This window comes from Hyperoodon ampullatus (assembly GCF_949752795.1).
Source record: "Hyperoodon ampullatus genome assembly, chromosome: 11".
Classification (NCBI taxonomy): domain Eukaryota; kingdom Metazoa; phylum Chordata; class Mammalia; order Artiodactyla; family Ziphiidae; genus Hyperoodon; species Hyperoodon ampullatus.
This window is the reverse complement of record NC_136924.1, coordinates 40,787,330-40,809,012: the sequence shown is the minus strand read 5'-3', so window position 1 is coordinate 40,809,012 and position 21,683 is coordinate 40,787,330. Positions and strand designations below refer to the sequence as shown.

At 44.5% G+C, this 21,683-nt stretch overlaps 1 protein-coding gene across 1 annotated transcript; it reads right to left on the bottom strand.

The window, feature by feature from the left end:
- Positions 1 to 271: 271 nt before the first annotated feature.
- Positions 272 to 18,878, bottom strand: NUP50 (nucleoporin 50). The gene is made up of 8 exons (XM_079714591.1): positions 18,806 to 18,878; positions 13,615 to 13,693; positions 10,763 to 10,846; positions 7,062 to 7,248; positions 5,371 to 6,036; positions 3,274 to 3,355; positions 1,762 to 1,880; positions 272 to 754 (listed from the first exon to the last, which is right to left on the bottom strand). The coding sequence occupies exons 2-8, from the start codon at positions 13,681 to 13,683 to the stop codon at positions 552 to 554; spliced, it is 1,410 nt and encodes a 469-aa protein (XP_079570717.1). The 5' UTR covers positions 13,684 to 13,693; positions 18,806 to 18,878; the 3' UTR covers positions 272 to 551.
- Positions 18,879 to 21,683: the final 2,805 nt, after the last annotated feature.

Here is a 21,683-nt window from a genome sequence, read left to right as displayed (position 1 = left end):
AGGCCAGCGTCCACACAGAAAAAGCTGAAGGCAAACATTCAGTGCTCACATTTCAGCTGTAAAATAACACAATAAAGCAAAGAAGAAACATCTCCGCCGCAGCACGGTTCACGTGGACACACATCAGCCAAGCCCGCCAGAAAGAAGACCGCTACAGGCAAGCTCCCTTCTGGACACACCGCCGTGAAAAGCCGCGCCGGTGGTGGCAGCTGACCCTAAACTCCTGGATCGGAAAAGCCTTTGGGAAATCTAATCGATACCCTGATTTCAGTCCATTAAGAAATCACCTGTGGTTAGTTTAATAAATGAACATTAAAAATCTTCCAAAAATTTCCTTTCAAATGTATTTCACACATTAGACAGTTCTTAAGAAGGGAGAATAGTTTCTTGACACTTAACGTTAAAGGTTTTATTGGCTGTGTTAATCTTCCCCACAAAACTTATAAGTTATCTATAAGTCCTAGAGTGTCAAAGTAGGAAGAGAAGAAAACTAAGTTTAGGGGGCGGTGGGGAAGCAGCAACTTGGCGACGACTCCTCAGCCGAAGTGTGTTCAGGCATCCTTTTTCTCCTGTAAAATTCTGTGCAGCTCATCTGCATCCTCGCTTGTTTTTACCCGAATTAACATGGTAACTGGGGTGGTGGCGTTCTTCTCATCAATGGGTGGGTTTGGAACGCAAACAATAAGCACATTGTTTTTCCCTGTGCGAGTACACGGCATACTGGGTGGAATCAGAACATTGAGCAGTATGTTGCCTGCATTTAAACACAGGGAAAAAATGCATCAAAATATATAAACTAAAGTTCCGTGAAACTACAGCTTTAACAGGCTAAACAATAAACACCAGAGCAACTTATACTTAATGGAGCCACAGGAATGTCCTAAGGACGGCCACAGCTCCCTGCCAGACGCCAGCACGGTGTCCCTGAGAGAGGACCATGGGCCTCTGGCAGGACGTGGACTGGGCCTCCCTGAGGAGGACCCGCCTTCTGCGCACCTGCCCCAAGTCTCCCACAGCCATGGCAGCAGCCCTAAACCAGCAGCGCTTTAGAACACATCGTGCTTTCTTGCACTGCAGAAAAAAACACGCCAGCACGACGTGGAGGCTTCACTATGTCATTCGAACAGAGAATGGTCAGCAGAGAAACGGCTCTGTCAGAGGCCAGCACCGCTCACAGGGTGACAGTGATGTTGCTATGATAGTATCACAGATTAGTCAAGTCCACAGGAAAGAAGCCTCACAGAAGTTTCTTTCCAGGACACAGTCTGGTGTACTCTGCCACCACCGACCACTTCCCCTTAGACCCGCCCCGAGCCCAGACACTACCTCTTCCTTTCAGAGGACTGTTTTAAAGGTAAAGCTGGAGGGTGGGGTAAAGGGTGGACAGCAACGAGTTAATGAATATTTGCTACATAAAAAGGATTCCTTTAAACAGTTAATTTCCCTTGAGTGTTTACTAAACCATCCGATTTACCTGTAGCTTCTTAGTCACATACCTAGCACAAAGGAAAATGAAAACCATTTCGGTTACTTCTGGGCAATAGCTTTCAATACATCCAGGTTTTCTTATACCCTACTACCCTGGTACTCGACTAAATCTATAATCAGTGAGTACAGGATGAATTTGGCCTGAACAAACTCTATTCCATTCCAAAGAACACATTAATATACTTGAAAATCTCAATGACTAAATCAGCAAAGGGCTTTTACATACTATGTGATTATGATTATTTTGTACCACCTGAAAAAAAAGATACCCACCTAAATTGGTGTCGGCCCGCACTAAAAGCTGTGTCTTCTGATTAGCTGTAGGTTTTAAATGCAGAGTGCCTACACCCTTCTCTTTAAATTCATTGTCTTTCTTGTAAAATAGTTTACACCTACAGAGAAAAATAATAGGTACGATCAGACACTCAATGACAAACAGCCAAGCATCCCACACCTCCCTGACGTGCTCCTTCGGCCCTGAGCTCAAAAGAACTGACCTGGTCCTTAAAGAAGAGGAACAAATACAGAACACACACTCTGCCACACAAACACCCCCCCACTTTCCTGCTTATTTTTGAATTCTCTTCAGGACTCCTTCAATTTCTGATCTCCCAAGATGTTGAAATAAGTCTGGAAAACATGCCTAAGCAAGGCCTAAAATAATGCTGTCAAATGTTTCCCCAGCCTCCTGTCACACATCTCCTTAGGTTATTAATAAACAAATCAAAACTACTGCCTGTTCCTTTGATTTACTCTGATTAGAAAAAAATCTTGGGAATTCCCTGGCGGTCCAGTGGTTAGGACTTGGCGCTTTCACTGCTATGGCCCGGGTTCAATCCCTGGTCAGGGAACTAAGATCTCACAAGCTATGCGGCGTGGCCAAGAAAAAAAAAAAAAAAAACCTTAAGTCAGGGTCATTCTTTTATATCATCTGTGTAATTAAATTTTAAAACAGGCAAAAGGAATTGCTGGTCTCTCTTAAAAGTTCTCAAAAATAAACAACATTTGGGAATCCCACAGGATTTGGTGATTCACACTACGAAAATTGCTGACTTAAGTCTGAAATGTTTGTATTAGAAAAACACATCCAGGGAAGTTTCTAAGAGGGCACAAATGTTTTCCAGTAAATATCTTTGTTAAAAAGCACTAATTTCATTGAGAGATAATTCAAAATTTCTCTTCAGCCTTCTTCTGAAATCAGCAGCTCTCATTAGACAAACAAACAAAAAACAAAAACCCCAAACCAGCTCGCATCACTGAGGGAAAGATAAAGTATTTACACATCCTTAACGGGAAGGAATGGCTGCTATGGAAAACTTTTTGGCTGTGAGAAAATCCACGAAGGTTAATGTGTCTCCAGGAAGGAATCCAAGATGCCACCTAATTTAAGAGCAGAAGTAAAACCAAACCTCAAATCAGTGACTAGGTCTTTGTAGGGGAAGGAGGAGGGGAAGAGAAGAAAGGAGAAAAAGGGAGAGAATGATGAGATGAGACTGGGGCAGGAAGATCAAAAAGAAAAGACTGTCTCTAAAGCACTTGAAAAGCAGAAAAGAGCTAAATTAACAGAAGAGAGTAGGATACGCCCAGCAGGAAATTTTTAGAGTCGGATTATTTTTAAATAAACAGGCCAAGAATTCTTCCTTGTTCCAATTCAAAGAATGGGCACAGCCTGACCCCAGGATGGGACACCCAGTAAGTTCTGCAGGGACAATGACACCTGCGCTCTCAAGCCAGAAGCCTCTTTCCACGTCTTTGAAAAGTGGAATTCCCGTGACTATTACTTACTTTTTGGAGTAAAAAGCATCTTCTTCTTTTACTTCAGTAACTACTACTTTGGGTGGCTCATCATTCTCTTCTTCATCTCCACCTTTTATAAAAACAACACTAATTCAGTAAGATTCAAACCAAGAGCTTGAAAACGTGACAAAAGAAGTTCGTTACCTACCCCCGCCCCAACCTAAAAATTCCAGGTAAGCTGATACAGAAACTGAAACACAATCTAATCATGCGGGGGGCGGGGATAAGGAGGCACTCACTGGATTTTTGCAGAAAGCCTTTGAATCAAAGTGTCCGTGCTTGTATTCAGTGAACAGGCAAACTCACACAGGAAAACAATCAGTCAACACTCACATATACTCAGATTACCCACTGGGAAATAAAAATCTCAGATGGGCTTCCAACACTTTCATCCCCGAATGCTCCTGTGACTGTAGCTGCATCACGCCAAGGAATAACCAATGAGAGCAATGACCAAAGATAATGGAGAAAATAACAACTTTACAGGACAAGTTGTCAGAGAAATTAGTCCAAAGCCAACTGTAAGCAACTTAAGCTCTGTCAGGGCCACCACGCCCCTGGACATGCTGGTACCACGGGCACCCTCCCGGGCTGAGTCCAACAGCACTTCCCTTCACTCCAGTACCTCAACCTCAGGGGAGAGCTAAGTCACTGCTGGACACAAATTACAATCCCCTTAAGGAGAAAGCAACTGCATAAAACTCACTGACTAGCGACTAAGAAAAACAGTTCTGGCGCTCAAACAATTCAGGTCACAAGCTCATTTCGATTTTAAGAAGGCACTCCTGAGTTAGGCCCTCCAGCGTGGGTACCCGGCATCTGTTATTTTAACAAGCTCTTCAAGTGTGCGTAAGACGTGCTAACCGCGAGATAAGGAATAAGTGCTTTATGGAGGGGCATCCTGCTGAGATGGAGACTTAATTCAAACTCGACATCCCTTCCACAACCAGCAGAGTCCCTGTGACTATGACAGACTCTCCCTCTGTCGTATTTAGGGCAGAGAAGAAGAGGGGAGCTCTTTATTCTATGCTTTGCCCTGGAGGGCCCTTGCCTGAGGATACAGGTGAGGAGGGCAAGGCAACATAAGGAGAGTTTCCCTCCAGGTAGAAAAACATAATATTTAATATTTAACGGCCCACTGGCAATTGCAGTTTTCCTTCTCAAGGATCAATATGCTGATGCCTGAGAGACGTACTTTTTTTTTTTTTTTTTTGCGGTACGCGGGCCTCTCACTGTTGTGGCCTCTCCTGTCGCGGAGCACAGGCTCCGGACGCGCAGGCTCAGCGACCATGGCTCACGGGCCCAGCCGCTCCGCAGCATGTGGGATCTTCCCGGACCGGGGCACGAACCCGTGTCCCCTGCATCAGCAGCCGGACTCTCAACCACTGTGCCACCAGGGAAGCCCAGAGACGTAGTTTTAACTGCTTATAAGTAAGAGCCTACATACACAGTTTGTTCACCACCACCAGGTGGTGAAGAGGGATTATGATACAACCCCTCTTTCCAGGGAGCTTCTTGAACCACGTAGGGAGCGGAGGGGCGGGGATTAAGGCCTGGTTTGGGGCACTAACACGACACACCACAGAAACTTCTAGAAAGGTGGCTGCAGTCCAGGCACATCTTGGGAAAACCCTGTCAATTTTTTCCCCCACAGCTATGAAGTCTACCTTTTTTACAGTAGAGTATGGTTTTGCCTTGTGAATTTATTTATAAGCAAATCTCTTAAAAACAAACAATTCAGTGAACGTCCATCATGAATTTTTCAATAAACTACAATTTTTTAAAATGGAAACCCAAGTATTTGATAATTTTCAAAGTCACTGTGCCAGGTGTTTTTATATTATTTTTATTTTTATACTCTTAATCCTTAAAATAACCCTACCAAATCAGTCTTACTCCATTTCACGAATAAGGAGACAGACTCAAAGGAGTTAATCGACTCTGTCCGGGATCACACTCACGTCGAGGAAATGATGGAGTTGTGACGTGAATCCAGATCCACCTCGTGCACAAGGCTACGCTTTTCCCACCAAATACAGAACTCCCACAAATCTAGAAGACTTCCAGGGCTGACTTTGTGTTTACCTTTGCAGTCGTTGCCGCCACCTTCTGCTCGGCTCTCCAACGTTTTAGGGGAAAATGGTGAAGAAACTGGTTTACTCTGGGTAATATTTTTGCCAAATAAACTGGCGTTTCCAGAAGAAAATGAAAATCCAGTCAAGGGGCCAGAGTTTAAGGAGCCCAAAACAGAACTATCAATTTTCTTGCCGAAATTAAATGAGGCACTTGTTGCTCCTAGTGATGGGTCCTTGTTCTTTTCAGACACAGCCTCCACCTTCTTTTCAGATGTATCCTCAGTTTTGTCACCATGAAACAAAAATGTTGACTCTTGCTGTAATTCTGTTGAACCAAACAGGGAAGGAGGCTGTGTTTCAACTGATATTTTGTTGGTTTCACCTTCAGAATTACTGCTGCCACTGTTCCCATGTTGCTGTTCGATGCTTGCTAAGTATTTCTCATAGTCTTTAAAGATAGGTGTCAGATCACAGAGCGGGTTTGTATTCACATGCTTCACAATCCAATCCCGAACGGAGCAGTTTAAGGCCGCCAACTGCTTATGATAGGCATTCGTGTGGCGGGCGGCACTGGAGGTGAGGCCAGAGGAGGCGGACTGCTGACTGTCGCCATTAGTTCTGGGATTTGAAATCTTTTTATCGACCAAGAAGGTAGGGCCATTTACAGCAACAGACCCTAAAGGAAATTACAGTTTTAAGAATTTATTCAGAAGCTGATTTAATTAAGTCATCTTGATTTTCATACCACTCTGTCTTCGTATTTTGTGCTTTTACTGTATCCCATTTTTGTGACAGTTCAAGAAGTATGTGCACATATAGTATTTGGAAACTAGTTATTACAAAAATCAAATCAAACATTATATATATGAATATATCTACTTTTTACATGCTTGCATTAAACCGCTATAATTTTAAAATAATCTCTTCCTTCAAAAGGATGGCTTTTTTACCTAAAACTGTCAAAGTACTATGTTAGTATAAAACTTAATCCCCAAGGTTGTAGGGAGGAACATATATTAATGCAGTTAAAATCTTATAGAAAGTACTTACCTTAATCACACTAAACATTCTGCCTAATTTAAATGAAACAGTATATACTCTTAGAATAACTAGCTAAGTATAATCCAACGAGTCAGGATCATTTCTAAGAACCAAAGATTTTAACCCATGATCCCATTCTCTGTTGTTAATCCCAAGACTTCTTGACCAATTCCCTCAAAACAGGATTAGGCAATCAACATGTCCTGGGCAAAATAAATCTAGACTGGGAACAGTAAGGTATGTGGCACAAAGGAAATTCTTGGTACGTGTATAATGAATGAGGGGGTGGGATGGGAGGCCTTTACAGAGGGTCCGCTAAGAGCTTCTTTTTCTCCTTTGACCCTTAGGTTGATTCTGAGGTCATTCTCATTTCGCAGTTGAAGATTTGGAGGCTCAAAGGTTAAGGAACTTCACCGAGGTCACACAGAGCTGGTAACTGGCGGAACTGAGAACAGAACCCAGGTCTATTTTGGCCTGTGCTCTACTCACTTACTCTGTAAAGAGCCAAAAGCTCCCTAATTTCCATCCCTTTCACCATTACCCTGTTTTTGCTCATATAGCCTCAGGACTCAGAAAAAGTACAAGAAAAACATCTTTGAAAGTTATTTGTCATAGATCATCTTTACACAGATGTGACTCGGGGGAGAAGAACCTACTCACCAAAGGTGGCCTTGGTCTCGGTCGCTGTCCTTGCACTGGAGAAGGGAGGGGCACTAGTTATGCTGTTTCCGTTTGACAGTCCTTCCAAAGTCTTCCCTCCAGCGCCATTACCAAATCCAGAAAACCCCCCTGCTCCAGAAGGTACAACCAAACCTTTAAAATCTTTAAAGGCCCCTCCACCATCAGACTGAAATATAAAGAAAGAGCACACACGAGATAACTCTACTTTTTTGTCTCCAAATAAGCAAGTGAATAACAGTACTATCTTGGCTAAATAGTACCTAGAATCCTTATGCAACCAGCATTAAAGGAAACTGCCAGCACAAGCAGAAACAGAACATGGATTTTACTCATGACAGCTTTGCAACCCGGAGCTGCCTTCCTAAAACAGGAAGGATAGATGTGATTTACAGTTAAATAATTTTTAAAAATATATTTAGGATATAAAAGGTTAAAAAGACGAATTCAAATAAATTCACGGACTCACCACCGAGGCACAGAACTGTAACTAAAAACACATTCTCAACACAACTAAACCCCAAATGAAAGATTCTTCATATACTACTCAAAGACCCTTTGCCTAAGGAAGTTGTAGAAACATCAAGTGAGGTTAACTAAAAGTACTTTACCCACTACTTATAATTTCCTAAGAACTTTTGTTGCTTGCAGCCTGCTTTCAGTATACAGAAACTTGCAAAGTTGACTGAGTCCCAATTCTAGATTTTCCGTGAGTTGAGAAATCCAGAGGCAACATTTTATTTCCAAGGTTTTCTCTGCTTTCTTTAGCAAGGTCTTTCTCGCAGACCCTTCCTGCTGTTGGTGGCTCTCTCCCATCTCTAACCCAAGATGCTCTGGAAATGTTTGGCATGCCTTATGAAATTCTAATGCTGCTCTCTGCCCCTGGGCTGTGGTCTGCACTGTTTCTGCCTCTTCACTGTCACTTGTCCACAGCTAGCCCGTCCCTCCTTGAGCCTGTCTCCCCTAGGCATCTCGTTCTTCATCATGAGCTTGCACTCTTAGGCCTCTTCTCATTTCCCCTGGCTTCAACCTCCTTGATGGGGAAATTTCTCAGAGCTGCACCCACCTCTCACGCCACTTCCTGTTCTGAGTGGCCAATCAGTACACCTAGTGGTCTCCTAGAGAACTCCACTTGGATGTACCAGGCCCTTGAAATACATTTTTCTTTTCTTTTTTTTTTTTTAAGAGATGTTAATGGCAGCCCAGATGGCAGGACAGTTTAGGGGAGAATGGATACACAGATGTGGGGTGAGTCGCTTTGCTGTGCACCTGAAACTGTCACAATATTGTTAATTCGCTATACCCCAATATAAAATAAAAAATTAAAAAAAAAAAAGAGGGATGTGCAATTTATTTGTTTATTTTTCTGGCCACACCTGGAGGCGTGTGGGATCTTAGTTCCCCCACCAGGGCTCGAACCTGCACCCCCTGCATTGAGAGGCGGAGTCTTAACCACCAGACTGCCAGGGAAGTCCCGAAATACATTTCTAAAACAAAATCGATCACCTCCTCCCTAATGAAGCTGTCCCTCCCCCGGTATCTTCTTCATGAAAGAGCCACCAAATATAACTTGGCTGAACACCTACATCCAGCCAGTCACCAGTCTTAAGAATGAAATCAGGCCAGAAAAGAACTCGGAATAAAGAAAAATTGAACAGAGCCACCACAGAACGTGCAGTTCTGTAGGTTTTTTTCCGAGGATGCCACCCAAGATGTTCAAACCAGCTTCTCCTGCCTGACAACAGATGTCCAGGTCATCAAGACAGAGCTCACGTGTCTGGAATTTATTTGAGGGATGAGGACTGTACTGGGGAAGAGTTATTAAACATGGAGTGACGGCTGAATACTGACCACGTGACTTCAGTTCACAAGTTATAACTCATCTTTTATCCTCTGGAACACAGGAATGAAACATTTTAATATACCATATTATACTAGAAGGAAAAACAAAATGGGAAACGCTTCTATTATTCTCAAAGGTATCAGCCTACCCAGAGCTTGGTCCTAGGGAGCAGGTAAGGCTCTGAGAATATCTTACATTTTCCTCTCTTACTTCCAACACCCTCTTCCTTGCTTTCCTATTGCTACCCTTTTCCCTCTTCCTACTGTCACTCAACTCAAATTTGTCTACATCTATATCTTATTTCTGCAATTGGATAAGTTCCCTTTAAGGTACAGATCTCTTATTTACTTACTTACTTATTTATTTTTTCTTCTTTAATATAAATTTATTTATTTTATTTTATTTATTTTTGGCTGAGTTGGGTCTTTGTTGCTGCGCATGGGCTTCCTTATTTGTGGCGAGCGGGGGCTACTCTTCGTTGCAGTGTGCGGGCTTCTCATTGTGGTGGCTTCTCTTGTTGTGGAGCACGGGCTCTAGGAGTGTGGGCTTCAGTAGTTGTGACATGGGGGCTCAGTGGTTGTGGCTCGAGGTCTCTAGAGCGCAGGCTCGGTAGTTGTGGTGCATGGGCTTAGCTGCTCTGTGGCATGTGGGATCTTCCCGGCCCAGGGCTGGAATCCATGTCTCCTGCACTGGCAGGCGGATTCTTAACCACTGTGCCACCAGGGAAGTCCCAGATCTCGTATTTATTATCTTTTTGTATCTCCCATGGTCTACACCAAGGAATTTTCACAAGTGCACTAGGCATTTAAAAAAGCATTTATTAACAACCCAATCAAAAAATGGGCATACGATCTAAACAGACATTTCCCCAAAGAAGATATACAGATGGCCAACAGGCACATAAAAAAATGTTCAACATCGCTAATTATTAGAGAAATGCACATCAAAACTATCAATACAATGAGGTATCACCTCACGCCGGTCAGAATGGCCACCATCAAAAAGTCTACAAGTAATAAATGTTGGAGAGTGTGGAGAAAAAGGAACCCTCCTAAACTGTTGTCGGGAATGTAAATTTGTGCAGCCACTATGGCGAACAGTATGGAGGTTACTTAGAAAAACTAAAAACTACCATACAATCCCACTCCTCGGCACATATCCAGACAAAACTATTGATATAATTCGAAAAGATATTTGTACCCTAATGTTCACTGCAGCACTATTTACAAGAGTCAAGACAGGGAAGCAACCCTAATGTCCACTGACAGATGACTGGATAAAAATGTGGTATATATATACACAATAGAATGTTACTCAGCCGTAAAAGAAAATGAAATAATGCCATTTGCAGCAACATGGATGGACCTAGAGAATATCACAGTAAGTGAAGCAAGCCAGACAGAGAAAGACAAATATGATATCGCTTATACATGGAATCTAAAAAAATGATACAAATGAACTTCCTTACAAAACAGAAATATGACTCACAGACATAGAAAACAAACTTATGGTTACACCAAAGGGGAAAGGTGAAGGGAGGGATAAATTACGAGTTTGGGATTAACATATATACAATACTATGTATTAAATAGATAACCAACCAAGGAATTACTGTACAGCACAGGGAATTATACTCAATATCTTGTAATAATGAATTTAACAATGAAAAACCATTATATGTATTTAAAAAAAAGACATTCTTGATAGATTACATAAGAGACAGTAATTAAAAAAAAAAAAAAAAGCATTTATTGATCTGACTGCTCCCAGAGGTGGAAATATTCTACAGCTCAGAAATCGAGTTAGTGTTTAATACCAGAAGCTGTAAGAAAACACTCACTTCAAATCCAACACTTCTACGCTTTGCTCTCTTTATGGCTCTATTCTTCAAGACTTCCTCACTGGCCACCGAGAATGTTCCCACCTGCAGGAGTGTACAAATTAAACAGCAACAAGATAAGGCCAAAAAGGAGATAAAATGCTGAACAAAAAAGCTAGACCAGACAAACTGATCGAGATATCTTTTTTTTTTCCTTTTTTTCTTCTTTTGTGGTACGTGGGCCTCTCACTGCTGTGGCCTCTCCCGTTGCCGAGCACAGGCTCCGGGTGCGCAGGCTCAGCGGCCATGGCTCACGGGCCCAGCCGCTCCACAGCATGTGGGATCTTCCCAGACCGGGGCACGAACCCTTGTCCCCTGCATCGGCAGGCGGACTCTCAACCACTGCGCCACCAGGGAAGCCCTCTTCTGGTTTTTAAGTAACACGAATTATGGAGAGGGCACGTTAAAGTTTACGTCTAGTACCTACCCTGTGAATTCCAATGCTAGTTAGGCGAATCAGAAACCTTCCAGAAACTACAAATCCAGACTTTATCACAATTCAGAGACAAGAGCGCATATATCAAAGTTCTAAGAAGACTAAGACCGTCAAAACTTTGGTGCAAAGCTGTTCATGATCAATTCTTCGAATATTTCAAACATATTCAAAGACATTACCCAGATGCCCAAATCTAATCTCTTACAACTATGGTTTTCAAAAATAAATTTTATGTTCATAATACACATTATTTCAAAGAGGAGCTTTGCCCATCTGCCCGTGACCCAGAGACCACTGAGACTGGGACTCTAAGTAACTTGCTGGAAACCTGCTGAAAATCTTTTGCTTTACTTCAACCCTTCTTTTTACCCTGGAGGAATGGCATAAAATATTTTCTGTAAAAAGTTCTCATCTATACTTATTTCATTTTTTTTTTTTTTTTTTTTTTAAATTTTTATTTATTTATTTTTGGCTGTGTTGGGTCTTCGTTTCTGTGCAAGGGCTTTCTCTAGTTGCGGCAAGCAGGGTCCACTCTTCATCGCGGTGCGCAGGCCTCTCACTATCGCGGCCTTTCTTCTTGGGACCACAGGCTCCAGACGCACAGGCTCAGTAGTTGTGGCTTATGGGCCTAGTTGCTCCACGGCATGTGGGATCTTCCCAGACCAGGGCTCGAACCCGTGTCCCCTGCATTGGCAGGCAGGTTCTCAACCACTGCGCCACCAGGGAAGCCCTCTTCTGGTTTTTAAGTAACACGAATTATGGAGAGGGCACGTTAAAGTTTACGTCTAGTACCTACCCTGTGAATTCCAATGCTAGTTAGGCGAATCAGAAACCTTCCAGAAACTACAAATCCAGACTTTATCACAATTCAGAGACAAGAGCGCATATATCAAAGTTCTAAGAAGACTAAGACCGTCAAAACTTTGGTGCAAAGCTGTTCATGATCAATTCTTCGAATATTTCAAACATATTCAAAGACATTACCCAGATGCCCAAATCTAATCTCTTACAACTATGGTTTTCAAAAATAAATTTTATGTTCATAATACACATTATTTCAAAGAGGAGCTTTGCCCATCTGCCCGTGACCCAGAGACCACTGAGACTGGGACTCTAAGTAACTTGCTGGAAACCTGCTGAAAATCTTTTGCTTTACTTCAACCCTTCTTTTTACCCTGGAGGAATGGCATAAAATATTTTCTGTAAAAAGTTCTCATCTATACTTATTTCAGATAATACTAAACTTAAAGAAATCTCTACACCCACAGAAGGGATCATTTGGCTACACCTGACCCAAATTAAATGTAATGTCCTTCCACACTCATTTCATTAGAATCTGTCCAAATGGAAGCTTTTTCATTCCCGAAGTATTTTAATGTCAAAACAAATCATTATATGGTAGGCCCAGAATGTAACTGTGCCTAAAACCTGGAAAGAACTAAAGTTACCAAAGACTTGCTTAAAAAGTACCAAGTCAGTCAGAATTGTTAAAAGCTCTTTTAAAAGCCCATACTTGTGATGTTGGTTTCCCCAAACATACCAATACACATATTTGTAAAGGAAAAAATATTAATATTAGAAAACAGATTGCGAAAGAAGGAAAACAGCAGTCTAAGAATTATCTTGGAAACACTTTTGCAGACTCTTTGAAATATACATCTATTTTTTAACCTAGCACACTTCTACTAACTTGAAAGGCTAACTTGGTGCAGATTTCCTTAGTGAACTGGCCTGGGAATATCAAACTGCTGATGAGGCACTTTAGAAATGCAGCTGTGTTCTATTCTTTGTAAGATAAAAATTAAAAGATTTCCTCAGGGAAGACCATTTTTATTTTGTTAGGAAAGAAACTAGGCCATCTAAATTCTATTCCTATTAACGCAGTTGTTGCGGGGTGGGCAGTGTCTTAAGTATATGAAATAAAATGGGCCTCTAAGAAGCATTACAGTAAGGGAGGCGACCTCAATCTTCTAAAATCTAAAACTGTGAGCGTGGCAGACTAAGACAGTGGTGGTGAACCACTTTTCAAGTTTGAGTGCTGGCACTGTGCTAAGTTTATGACTAGATCATTCACTCACCCTTCAATCTGGGCTAAAACCATGGGCTTAGAATGCTCCAATGGAATGCTACATGAAATTCAGGAGGAAGGTGCTTCTACAAAGGAGCAGAGCATTTAGGGAATAGCTGCTAATGGAAAAGCACACCCAAATGTAATCAATTTCTAGACTAAGTACAGATCATAAGAAACCATACTATTTCCAGTTCTGGATGTTCTTAAAAAGGCCTTTTAATTGTACCAGAGTCTTCATGAGGAATCCCAAAAAGAATGTAAATTTGGAAGTAGAAGGAAATCATTCTTAGGGAAATTATTTCTTACCTCTTCTGCTTCATCTTCTTGATCCCAATTCCTATCCGTCAATTCCTTCTCGGCAATTCTTTTGGCCATTTTTTCGAACCTAAAAGCAAAAAGACTAGAAGTAATAAGTTTACTTTTCTAGAATATGATTTAAATCTTACAAAGAATTTTAAAAATTCACTCTAGCATGAATGAGATAAAAACATTCTTGATACCAGTGGGCGCTGCTTTAATGAGAACTCTGTAGCACTGTGGGGCTCCTAGGGTCATGAATCCAATAAAGATTACAGGAGGAGGCAGTGAGGTCCTCTAAGGCACAGCGAACAATATACTAAATCAACTGCATTTGAACAAATTACAATGAGGGCTTCCCTGGTGGCGCAGTGGTTGAGAGTCCGCCTGCCGATGCAGGGGACACGGGTTCGTGCCCCGGTCCGGGAGGATCCCACATGCCGTGGAGCGGCTGGGCCCGTGAGCCATGGCCGCTGAGCCTGCGCATCCAGAGCCTGGGCTCCGCAACGGGAGGGGCCACAACAGTGAGAGGCCCGCGTACCGCAAAAAAAAAAAAAAAAATTACAATGAAACACTGATTTTTAAAAATCAGAAATCTAAAGAACTGAATAATAATCAACAAATACTTAACTAACTTATTCCATGCAACTTATACTTACACAGAGTCTTACTACAGGCAAGACTTTTTTTTTCTTTTCTTTTTGCGGTACGCGGGCCTCTCACTGTTGTGGCCTCTCCCGTTGCGGAGCACAGGCTCCGGACGCGCAGGCTCAGGGGCCATGGCTCACGGGCCCAGCCGCTCCGCGGCATGTGGGATCTTCCCAGACCAGGGCACGAACCCGTGTCCCCTGCATCGGCAGGCGGACTCTCAACCACTGCGCCACCAGGGAAGCCCCAGGCAAGATATTTTTAATGTTTAAAATTCTCTTAAGGATGATAAAGTACAACCTTAGTTAAGAATTTGAATAAGGTATTGGAAATACCTTCCCAACATGAGTACAGATGGTCCCTGACTTACAATGGTTCGCCTTGCAAGTTTTCAAGTTTACAGTCGTGTGAAAGCAATACACATTGAGTAGAAACCTTCTTTCAGATTTTGATCTTTTCTCAGGCTAACAAGAGGCGGTATGATATTCTCTTGTGATGCTGGCCAGAGGCAGCAAGCCACAGCTTCCAGTCAGCCAGCCAAGCCATCACAATCGATATACTTACAACCATTCTGTACCCATACAGCCATTCTGTTTTTCATTTTCAGTACACTATTCAATAAATTACATGAGATATTCAACACTACTATAAAATAGTCTTTGTGTTAGATGATTTTGCCCAACTGTAGGCTAATGTAAGTGTTCTGAGCACATTTAAAGTAGGCTGAGCTATGATGTTCGGTAGGGTAGGTGTATTAAATACATTTTTTTTTTTTTTTTTTTTGGCGGTACGCAGGCCTCTAACTGCTGTGGCCTCTCCCGTTGCGGAGCACAGGCTCCGGCCGCACAGGCTCAGCAGCCATGGCTCACGGACCCGGCCGCTCTGCGGCATGTGGGATCCTCCCAGACTGGGGCACGAACCCGTGTCCCCTGCATCGGCAGGCGGACTCTCAACCACTGCGCCACCAGGGAAGCCCTGCATTTTCGACTTAACAGTATTTTCATCTTACCATGGGTGTATTGTGATGTAACCCCAACATATGTTGAGGAAGATCTCTATTCATTTTTAGGCTACAGACAAGTTGATAGTAATCTATTTCCCAAGACTGAACGTTTCATTACCCCAAATTGCATATTTCTAAGCTAGGACACCATTTAAAAGTTCAAAATATGATTAATATGGATGTGTTAACATTCCTAGAATTTTTAACTCTTCAAAAATAAGCCATCAGGGCTTCCCTGGTGGCGCAGTGGTTAAGAATCCACCTGCCAATGCAGGAGACATGGGTTCAAGCCCTGGTCCGGGAAGATCCCACATGCCGTGGAGCAACTAAGCCCGTGCGCCACAACTACTGAGCCTGAGCTCTAGAGCCCGCGAGCCACAACTACTGAGCCCGTGTGCCACAGCTACTGAAGCCCGCGTGCCTAGAGTCCGTGCTCCACAACAAGAGAAGCCACGGCAATGAGAAGCTCGCGCACCGCAATGAAGAGTAGCCCCAGCTCGCCGCAACTAGAGAAAGTCTGCGTGCAGCAACGAAGACCCAACACAGCCAAAAACAAAAATAAAATAAATTTATAACAAAAAAAAGCCATCAGCTCAACTCCTCAAAAACCATGGTGTTACGGGGAGGAATAAGAGTCAGGGATTGACGGTATTATCTCTACAAGCACTTATTCAAGGTGGGTACTTGTATCCATCCTTTAAAATTTCCAATTTATTTTGTGATCCTAAGATCATAAATCCTTTGCTATTAAAAACAGAAACAGGGGGCTTCCCTGGTGGCGCAGTGGTTGAGAGTCCGCCTGCCGATGCAGGGGACACGGGTTCGTGCCCCGGTCTGGGAAGATCCCACATGCCGCGGAGCGGCTGGGCCTGTGAGCCATGGCCGCTGGGCCTGCGCGTCCGGAGCCTGTGCTCCGCATCGGGAGAAGCCACAGCAGTGAGAGGCCCGCGTACCGCAAAAAAAAAAAAAAAAAAAACAGAAACAGGGCTTCCCTGGTGGCGCAGTGGTTGAGAGTCCGCCTGCCGATGCAGGGGACACGGGTTCGTGCCCCGGTCTGGCAAGATCCCACATGCCGCAGAGCGGCCGGGCCCGTGAGCCATGGCCACTGAGCCTGCGCGTCCGGAGCCTGCGCTCCGCAATGGGAGAGGCCACAACAGTGAGAGGCCCGCGTAACACACACACACACACACACACAAAAAAAAAAACAGGAACAATCAATGGAGAGCTCCACTGTGAGTGCTGTGCTGGATTCTTCCCTAACTGACCAGTTAAATGGACCAGAACTCCATTTCCTCTGCTACTTACCTTGCCCAGGAATTTATCGACTAGTTTGGAACACTAGCCAGCGTTCCTGAAAACCAGCCTAGCTTCCTTCCTATAGTCCTTCCCCAGTCTCATTTGCCCTCAACACCACAACCCACCAGAGTAAGTTTCTAGAACCTCCTGGTCATTAAGATACAAACTTACACATCACCCATTGCATGTTAGTATCTATAAAATAAAATTCAAATGCTGGTATTCCAAAGTCCTCCAAAATCTGACCCCCTGTAGGGTAATCACATAGGGCTTTTCAGCTTTTAATACTCTTCTAATAATCTCTCAATTTTTCTTTTACAAGTGCGTTTTTCTGATTACAGAAAAAATGGTTTTAAAGTCCCAGATTCTAAAACATAAATGAGAATTAACGTAATTTTCATTCATTACCTGCAAATCCTCTTTTTTAATGCCTCCCTCCCAAACACTTGGTCAAGTTTTGCTACTAATCTTTGTCATCCAGAAAACAAACAAGGTACCCTTACACATAGATCCTTATTAAACTTGAACTGTTCAGAGGCCAGGTCTCTGTATGGATTCTTTCGGGCCATTTTCCTACTCAGTAACTAGCACCTCCACCAGAGGGCGGAAGAGGGGAGAATCTGAAACAGTCATTTTTTGCTATCAACTATTAACTTAATAACTTAATAGGTATTAAGATTAACTGGCAAAAAGGGGTGGAGGTGAAAGTGCAAAACCTGTGATAAGCATAAAATTGTAACACCTAACTCATACCCACAACTGAAGAGACAACTGGCATACTGAAACAACCTAAATTAATGTAGCTGCTTCTTGTTCCACCCTATTTATCCCATCAATGACTAATCAGAGGGCGGGTACCTTTGTTTCACTCACTCATGTACCTCAAATCCACTCTCCCCCCCCAATGGCTGATGGTCCGGCTGTTGCAGAATCAGAGATCTGGGGCACGATGTATTTGAGAAAATACTACAAAATGCTAGAATCCAGTTTTGCCATTTTGTTGCTGGAGACCTTGGGCAAATTATTTAATTTTTGTGCCTCAGTTTCTTCATTTGTAGAACAGGGAGGTGTTGTGAAATTTAAATGAGATACACAAAAAGCTTAGTTTAGAACAGTGCCTGGAACAGAGGAAGGACTCAATAAATATTATTAAAGGAACAAGTTTTGTTAGAAGCAAAGGCTACAAAATACTACTTCTCCCTAACTTAAAAGCTGTAGTGTGGAAAAAGAGAGAATTAACTTGAATTATGAGTCTGGCTTTAAAAAATACATTACCAAATCCGTATTTTATTTCAAAGCATGATACTTCAGACAATAATCTTTTTATGCCAGAAGAGAAAAAGGGAAAAAAATTCCTGTAAAGTACTTAGCACAAAGCCTGGCACCTAGAGTCTTATGTGCTATTACTAAGAACTTAAAAAACATGTGGGCTTGTGGTTTAAAAGGCACCAAATTATGAAATGATTACTAGGTATGAAGCATGCCTTGTGATAGCAAACGGAAACTTTTGGTAATTGGAGAAAACTTTATTTGCCCGACATAGTGAGGTATGCGATCTCTACCACCTGGTGCTGCCCCACCCTTGGGGTTTAACTTCAGTCCACATCAGTTTTAAGACGGAAACAGATTTGAACATACTCGACGGTGTGATGCCCGGAGGAAAAAGGGAACATGCGGCCGAACTCCGGAGGCTGAAACGCTAAGGAAAAACGAAATCTCTAACACTGCTTCTTAATCGGACAGCCTAACGGGTGATCAGTGGCCTGAGACTGCAATAAGAAAGTGAAGCCAGACCAAGGAGGTGGTGGAAGGAGCGAAAAGAAAGAGACGAGTACCTAGAGGAACCGCTAGGAAACAAACCGAGGGGGCCTCGCCAGGACGGTCCCTGCCCGCTCCGGCTCCTGCCTCCGCCAGGGCCGCAAAGGCCCTGCGCCCGGGCGGGCCTTACCCAAGTCGGACACCGCAGCCCCAACAGGCCGGCCCCGAGCCCGGCTTCACAAACACGCCCGACTGCGTCGCTGCTGACACTGCGCCCCCCCTCCCCGGCTCCCCCATTACCCGCTCCCCAGGCGGGGCCCCGCACCCCGCTCCTCCCTCCCAGGGTCCCCATTCCAGGCCCGGGTCCCGCACCCGGAGCCAGGCTTCCTCCTCCCAGACCCAGGCTTCCTCCTCCCAGACCCGGGCCCCGCACCCCAGCTTCCGCGCTCGGCCCCCGCCCCTATCGCGCCGCCCGCCCGCCCGCCTGCTTCTCACCTCGCCGGCGGCAGCCGCGGCCCTCGTTGGCTTGTGGGTGCGGCGAAGCCCGGGTGCGTAGCGGCGAGCAGGTGCGAGGTCGCGGCCGCGGCGCTCGGGTCTGAAGCGGCGCCCGGTCGCTTCCGGGGCGCTGAGAGCCTCGAAGGATTCGGTGGTCGGCAAGCCCTGAGACTCAAACACCATGTCCCTCGGGGACCTCGCCTCTCTGCGTTGGGCAGTGAGGGGGAGAGCCGTCCGTTCAGCAGGAGACAGTTGGGAAAACAGCACTCCACACGCCCCACGCCGCCATTTTGTAACTCGAATCTACCCCTCACGACCAATTCGAAAAAAAGGGAGGAAAGAAACGCCCGCGTCCAGCTACTACGCAAGCGCGCCGGAGCCTTGGTTTTGCAGCTCCTCCTACGGCGGCAGCGGGGCGTCACGCGGCGCATGCGCCCAACTGCTTTGAAACGGCCGCCGGAGCGCTCCCGTCTTACGCATGCGCACGCGCATGCGCGCACTGCACGCGCCGGCATCTAGGGCAACCGGTGCTGGCGGCCAGGGGTTAGCGGGCGTTGGTCACGTGCCGGCGGCCGTAAGTGTTTGAGACGTCCGCGCGCCGGTCGCTGCTGGTGGTGGGCGCGGCTGGGAGTCGCGAGGCGCCGGGGAGAGTGGGGTCAGTCAGGGAACGTGGCTGGGGCTCGTGGTGTCCGTGTATGATGCTGGAGGGCTGAGGAGAGATAGGCCGTGACTCCCAGAGACGTGAGTGAATTCGGGTAGCGTCACGTCGGGACCTCGGCGCCGTGGGCCCGCGATGCGCCGGCTGCGGATGCTCGGAAGGCCTGGGATTGCGGAACCGGGAGGGACGGTCGCGGGCGTGGATGAGAAAACCGGACCCGTCCGCCGTTCCACGGCCACCTTGTATTTGCTTTCCGTGGTGGGTCCCCTAGAGGCCAAGTAACTTGCCATTTGCACACCTAGTCGGGATCAACGAAGATGAAGTTTGCAAACACATTTTTAAACTGTGGGACTAATACATATGTCCAGTGTCAGGATTTGTGTTCGTATGCTTTTATTTGAGTACTACAGTATAGCGTCTCAGATACCACGTACAGTAGTAGATTAAGCTGTACAAAGCGGTTCAACTTTAACTCTCCTTGCCTAACGGTTAATAGGACACTATGGGAATTTGACCCATTATTAACTCAGCAGGAAAGTTGCCTCAGAAAAGGAACATTCCGGGACTTTACTGGTGGCACAGTGGTTAAGAATCCGCCTGCCACTGCAGGGGACATGGGGTCGAGCCCTAGTCGGGGAAGACCCCACGTGCGCGGAGCAGCTAAGCCCGTGCGCCACAACTACTGAGCCTATGCTCTAGAGCCCGTGAGCCGCAACTCCTGAGCCCACGCGCCACAACTACTGAAACCCGCGCGCCTAGAGCCCGTGCTCCGCTCGCCGCAACTAGAGAAAGCCTGCGCACAGCAACAAAGACCCAACACGGCCCAAAATAAAAATAAATAAATGAATAAATAAATAAAAGAAACATTCTTAGAGCAGTGGTTATTAACCTTTTTTGGGGGGAAGGGTTTATGGATTACTTGAAAATGCAAAGAAATTTTGTGCATACATTCATGTAGGAAACCAGTTTGCATATAATTTCAGGGTGTTTGTGAGTCCTCCCTAAAAGCCTATCCATGGACTGACTAGCGTGTTAAAGACTGCTTGTCTAGGTACTAGATTACACATCATAAGGGTTTAAAGAAGAACAAAGGTGACCCCTATTATGTTTACTTCTCCTAGGATGAGACCTTCAAAACAGTTGTTGCCAGGTGTTTGTTCTTTTTCTGAGGATGTACGTGATAAATACCCAGCCAGGGAACTGTATTGTTGTGTATCTTTCACACCGTCCTTGTAAACTGGATGGAATGCGAACTGTACGGAGAATGTTGACTGACAGCGTATTACAGAAAGAGAGATCTCCAGAGGCATGCTCTTAAGTGTTTTTTTTTTTTTCTACAAGAAGAGACATAATACCCTTCAGGATGATATATGACTTGGCAAAGCTATGCAGTTGGTTAGTGGCAGAGCTAAGGCCAGAACCCAGGTCTCACTCACTTCCAGCCCATCGTTCATTTCAACAATCATAGAATGCCTACTGCTGGACACCACAGATGTTACAAGTGGCCCCTCATCTCTTCCAGCTGTCCCAGGTCAGCTTTCCCACATGTCACACTGGCTGTTCTAAGTACTTACCACTTAAACCTCACTAGCCACATTTCTCCATATTCCACCTCCCAACCCCCAGCCTCACCTCCTGCCTAACCATCCTTAGTACATACTATGCATTCAACTAGTTACCAAATGAATGAACCCTTTTTATTTTTCTTCACTGAGAGAGACATTATCCCAGACATTTCTGGGTTCCCTTCTGAGTAGTAGTTTGTGAATCTTCATGTTTGGTTCTGTCTCTGTGAAGCTCATTCATTCCAAACTTTCTAGTGCCTTAGAAACTGAATGGTAATTTTTGTTTTTCACAGGCAACTGTGATTACTAGACAACTTGCTGTATAATATCTGGTCCTTACTATATAAAGGACCCAGCTTAGGTAGTGCTAGGCTTTCTTATAGTCAACATTGAAATGTGGCTAGTTAAAATCACAACTTTTATTCTTGCAGTAATCCATTTATCTTGTAAGGCTGAGCTGGTACATTTATTTCTTAATTACATATTGTAGTATGAGGTAATTCATGCCTTTCTAATGCAAATAAAGATTTATGCATATAATAGCACAATAGCACTTGAGCTGACTTACACAAAACTGTGGTGGATTTTAGTGCTTTACTAAAATGACAGCTTTAAACAGGCTATAACTCGGGAGAATGAAGGCAGTCTGTATGCA

Bases quoted from the DNA above. Each gene is read 5' to 3' on its own strand.
- NUP50 (XM_079714591.1), bottom strand. From the start codon at position 13,683: ATGGCCAAAAGAATTGCCGAGAAGGAATTGACGGATAGGAATTGGGAT. The intron at 10,847-13,614 runs GTAAGAAATAAT...ACACTCCTGCAG, and splicing joins AAGAAGATGAAGCAGAAGAG to GTGGGAACATTCTCGGTGGC. The intron at 6,037-7,061 runs GTGAGTAGGTTC...AATTTCCTTTAG, and splicing joins CGAGACCAAGGCCACCTTTG to GGTCTGTTGCTGTAAATGGC.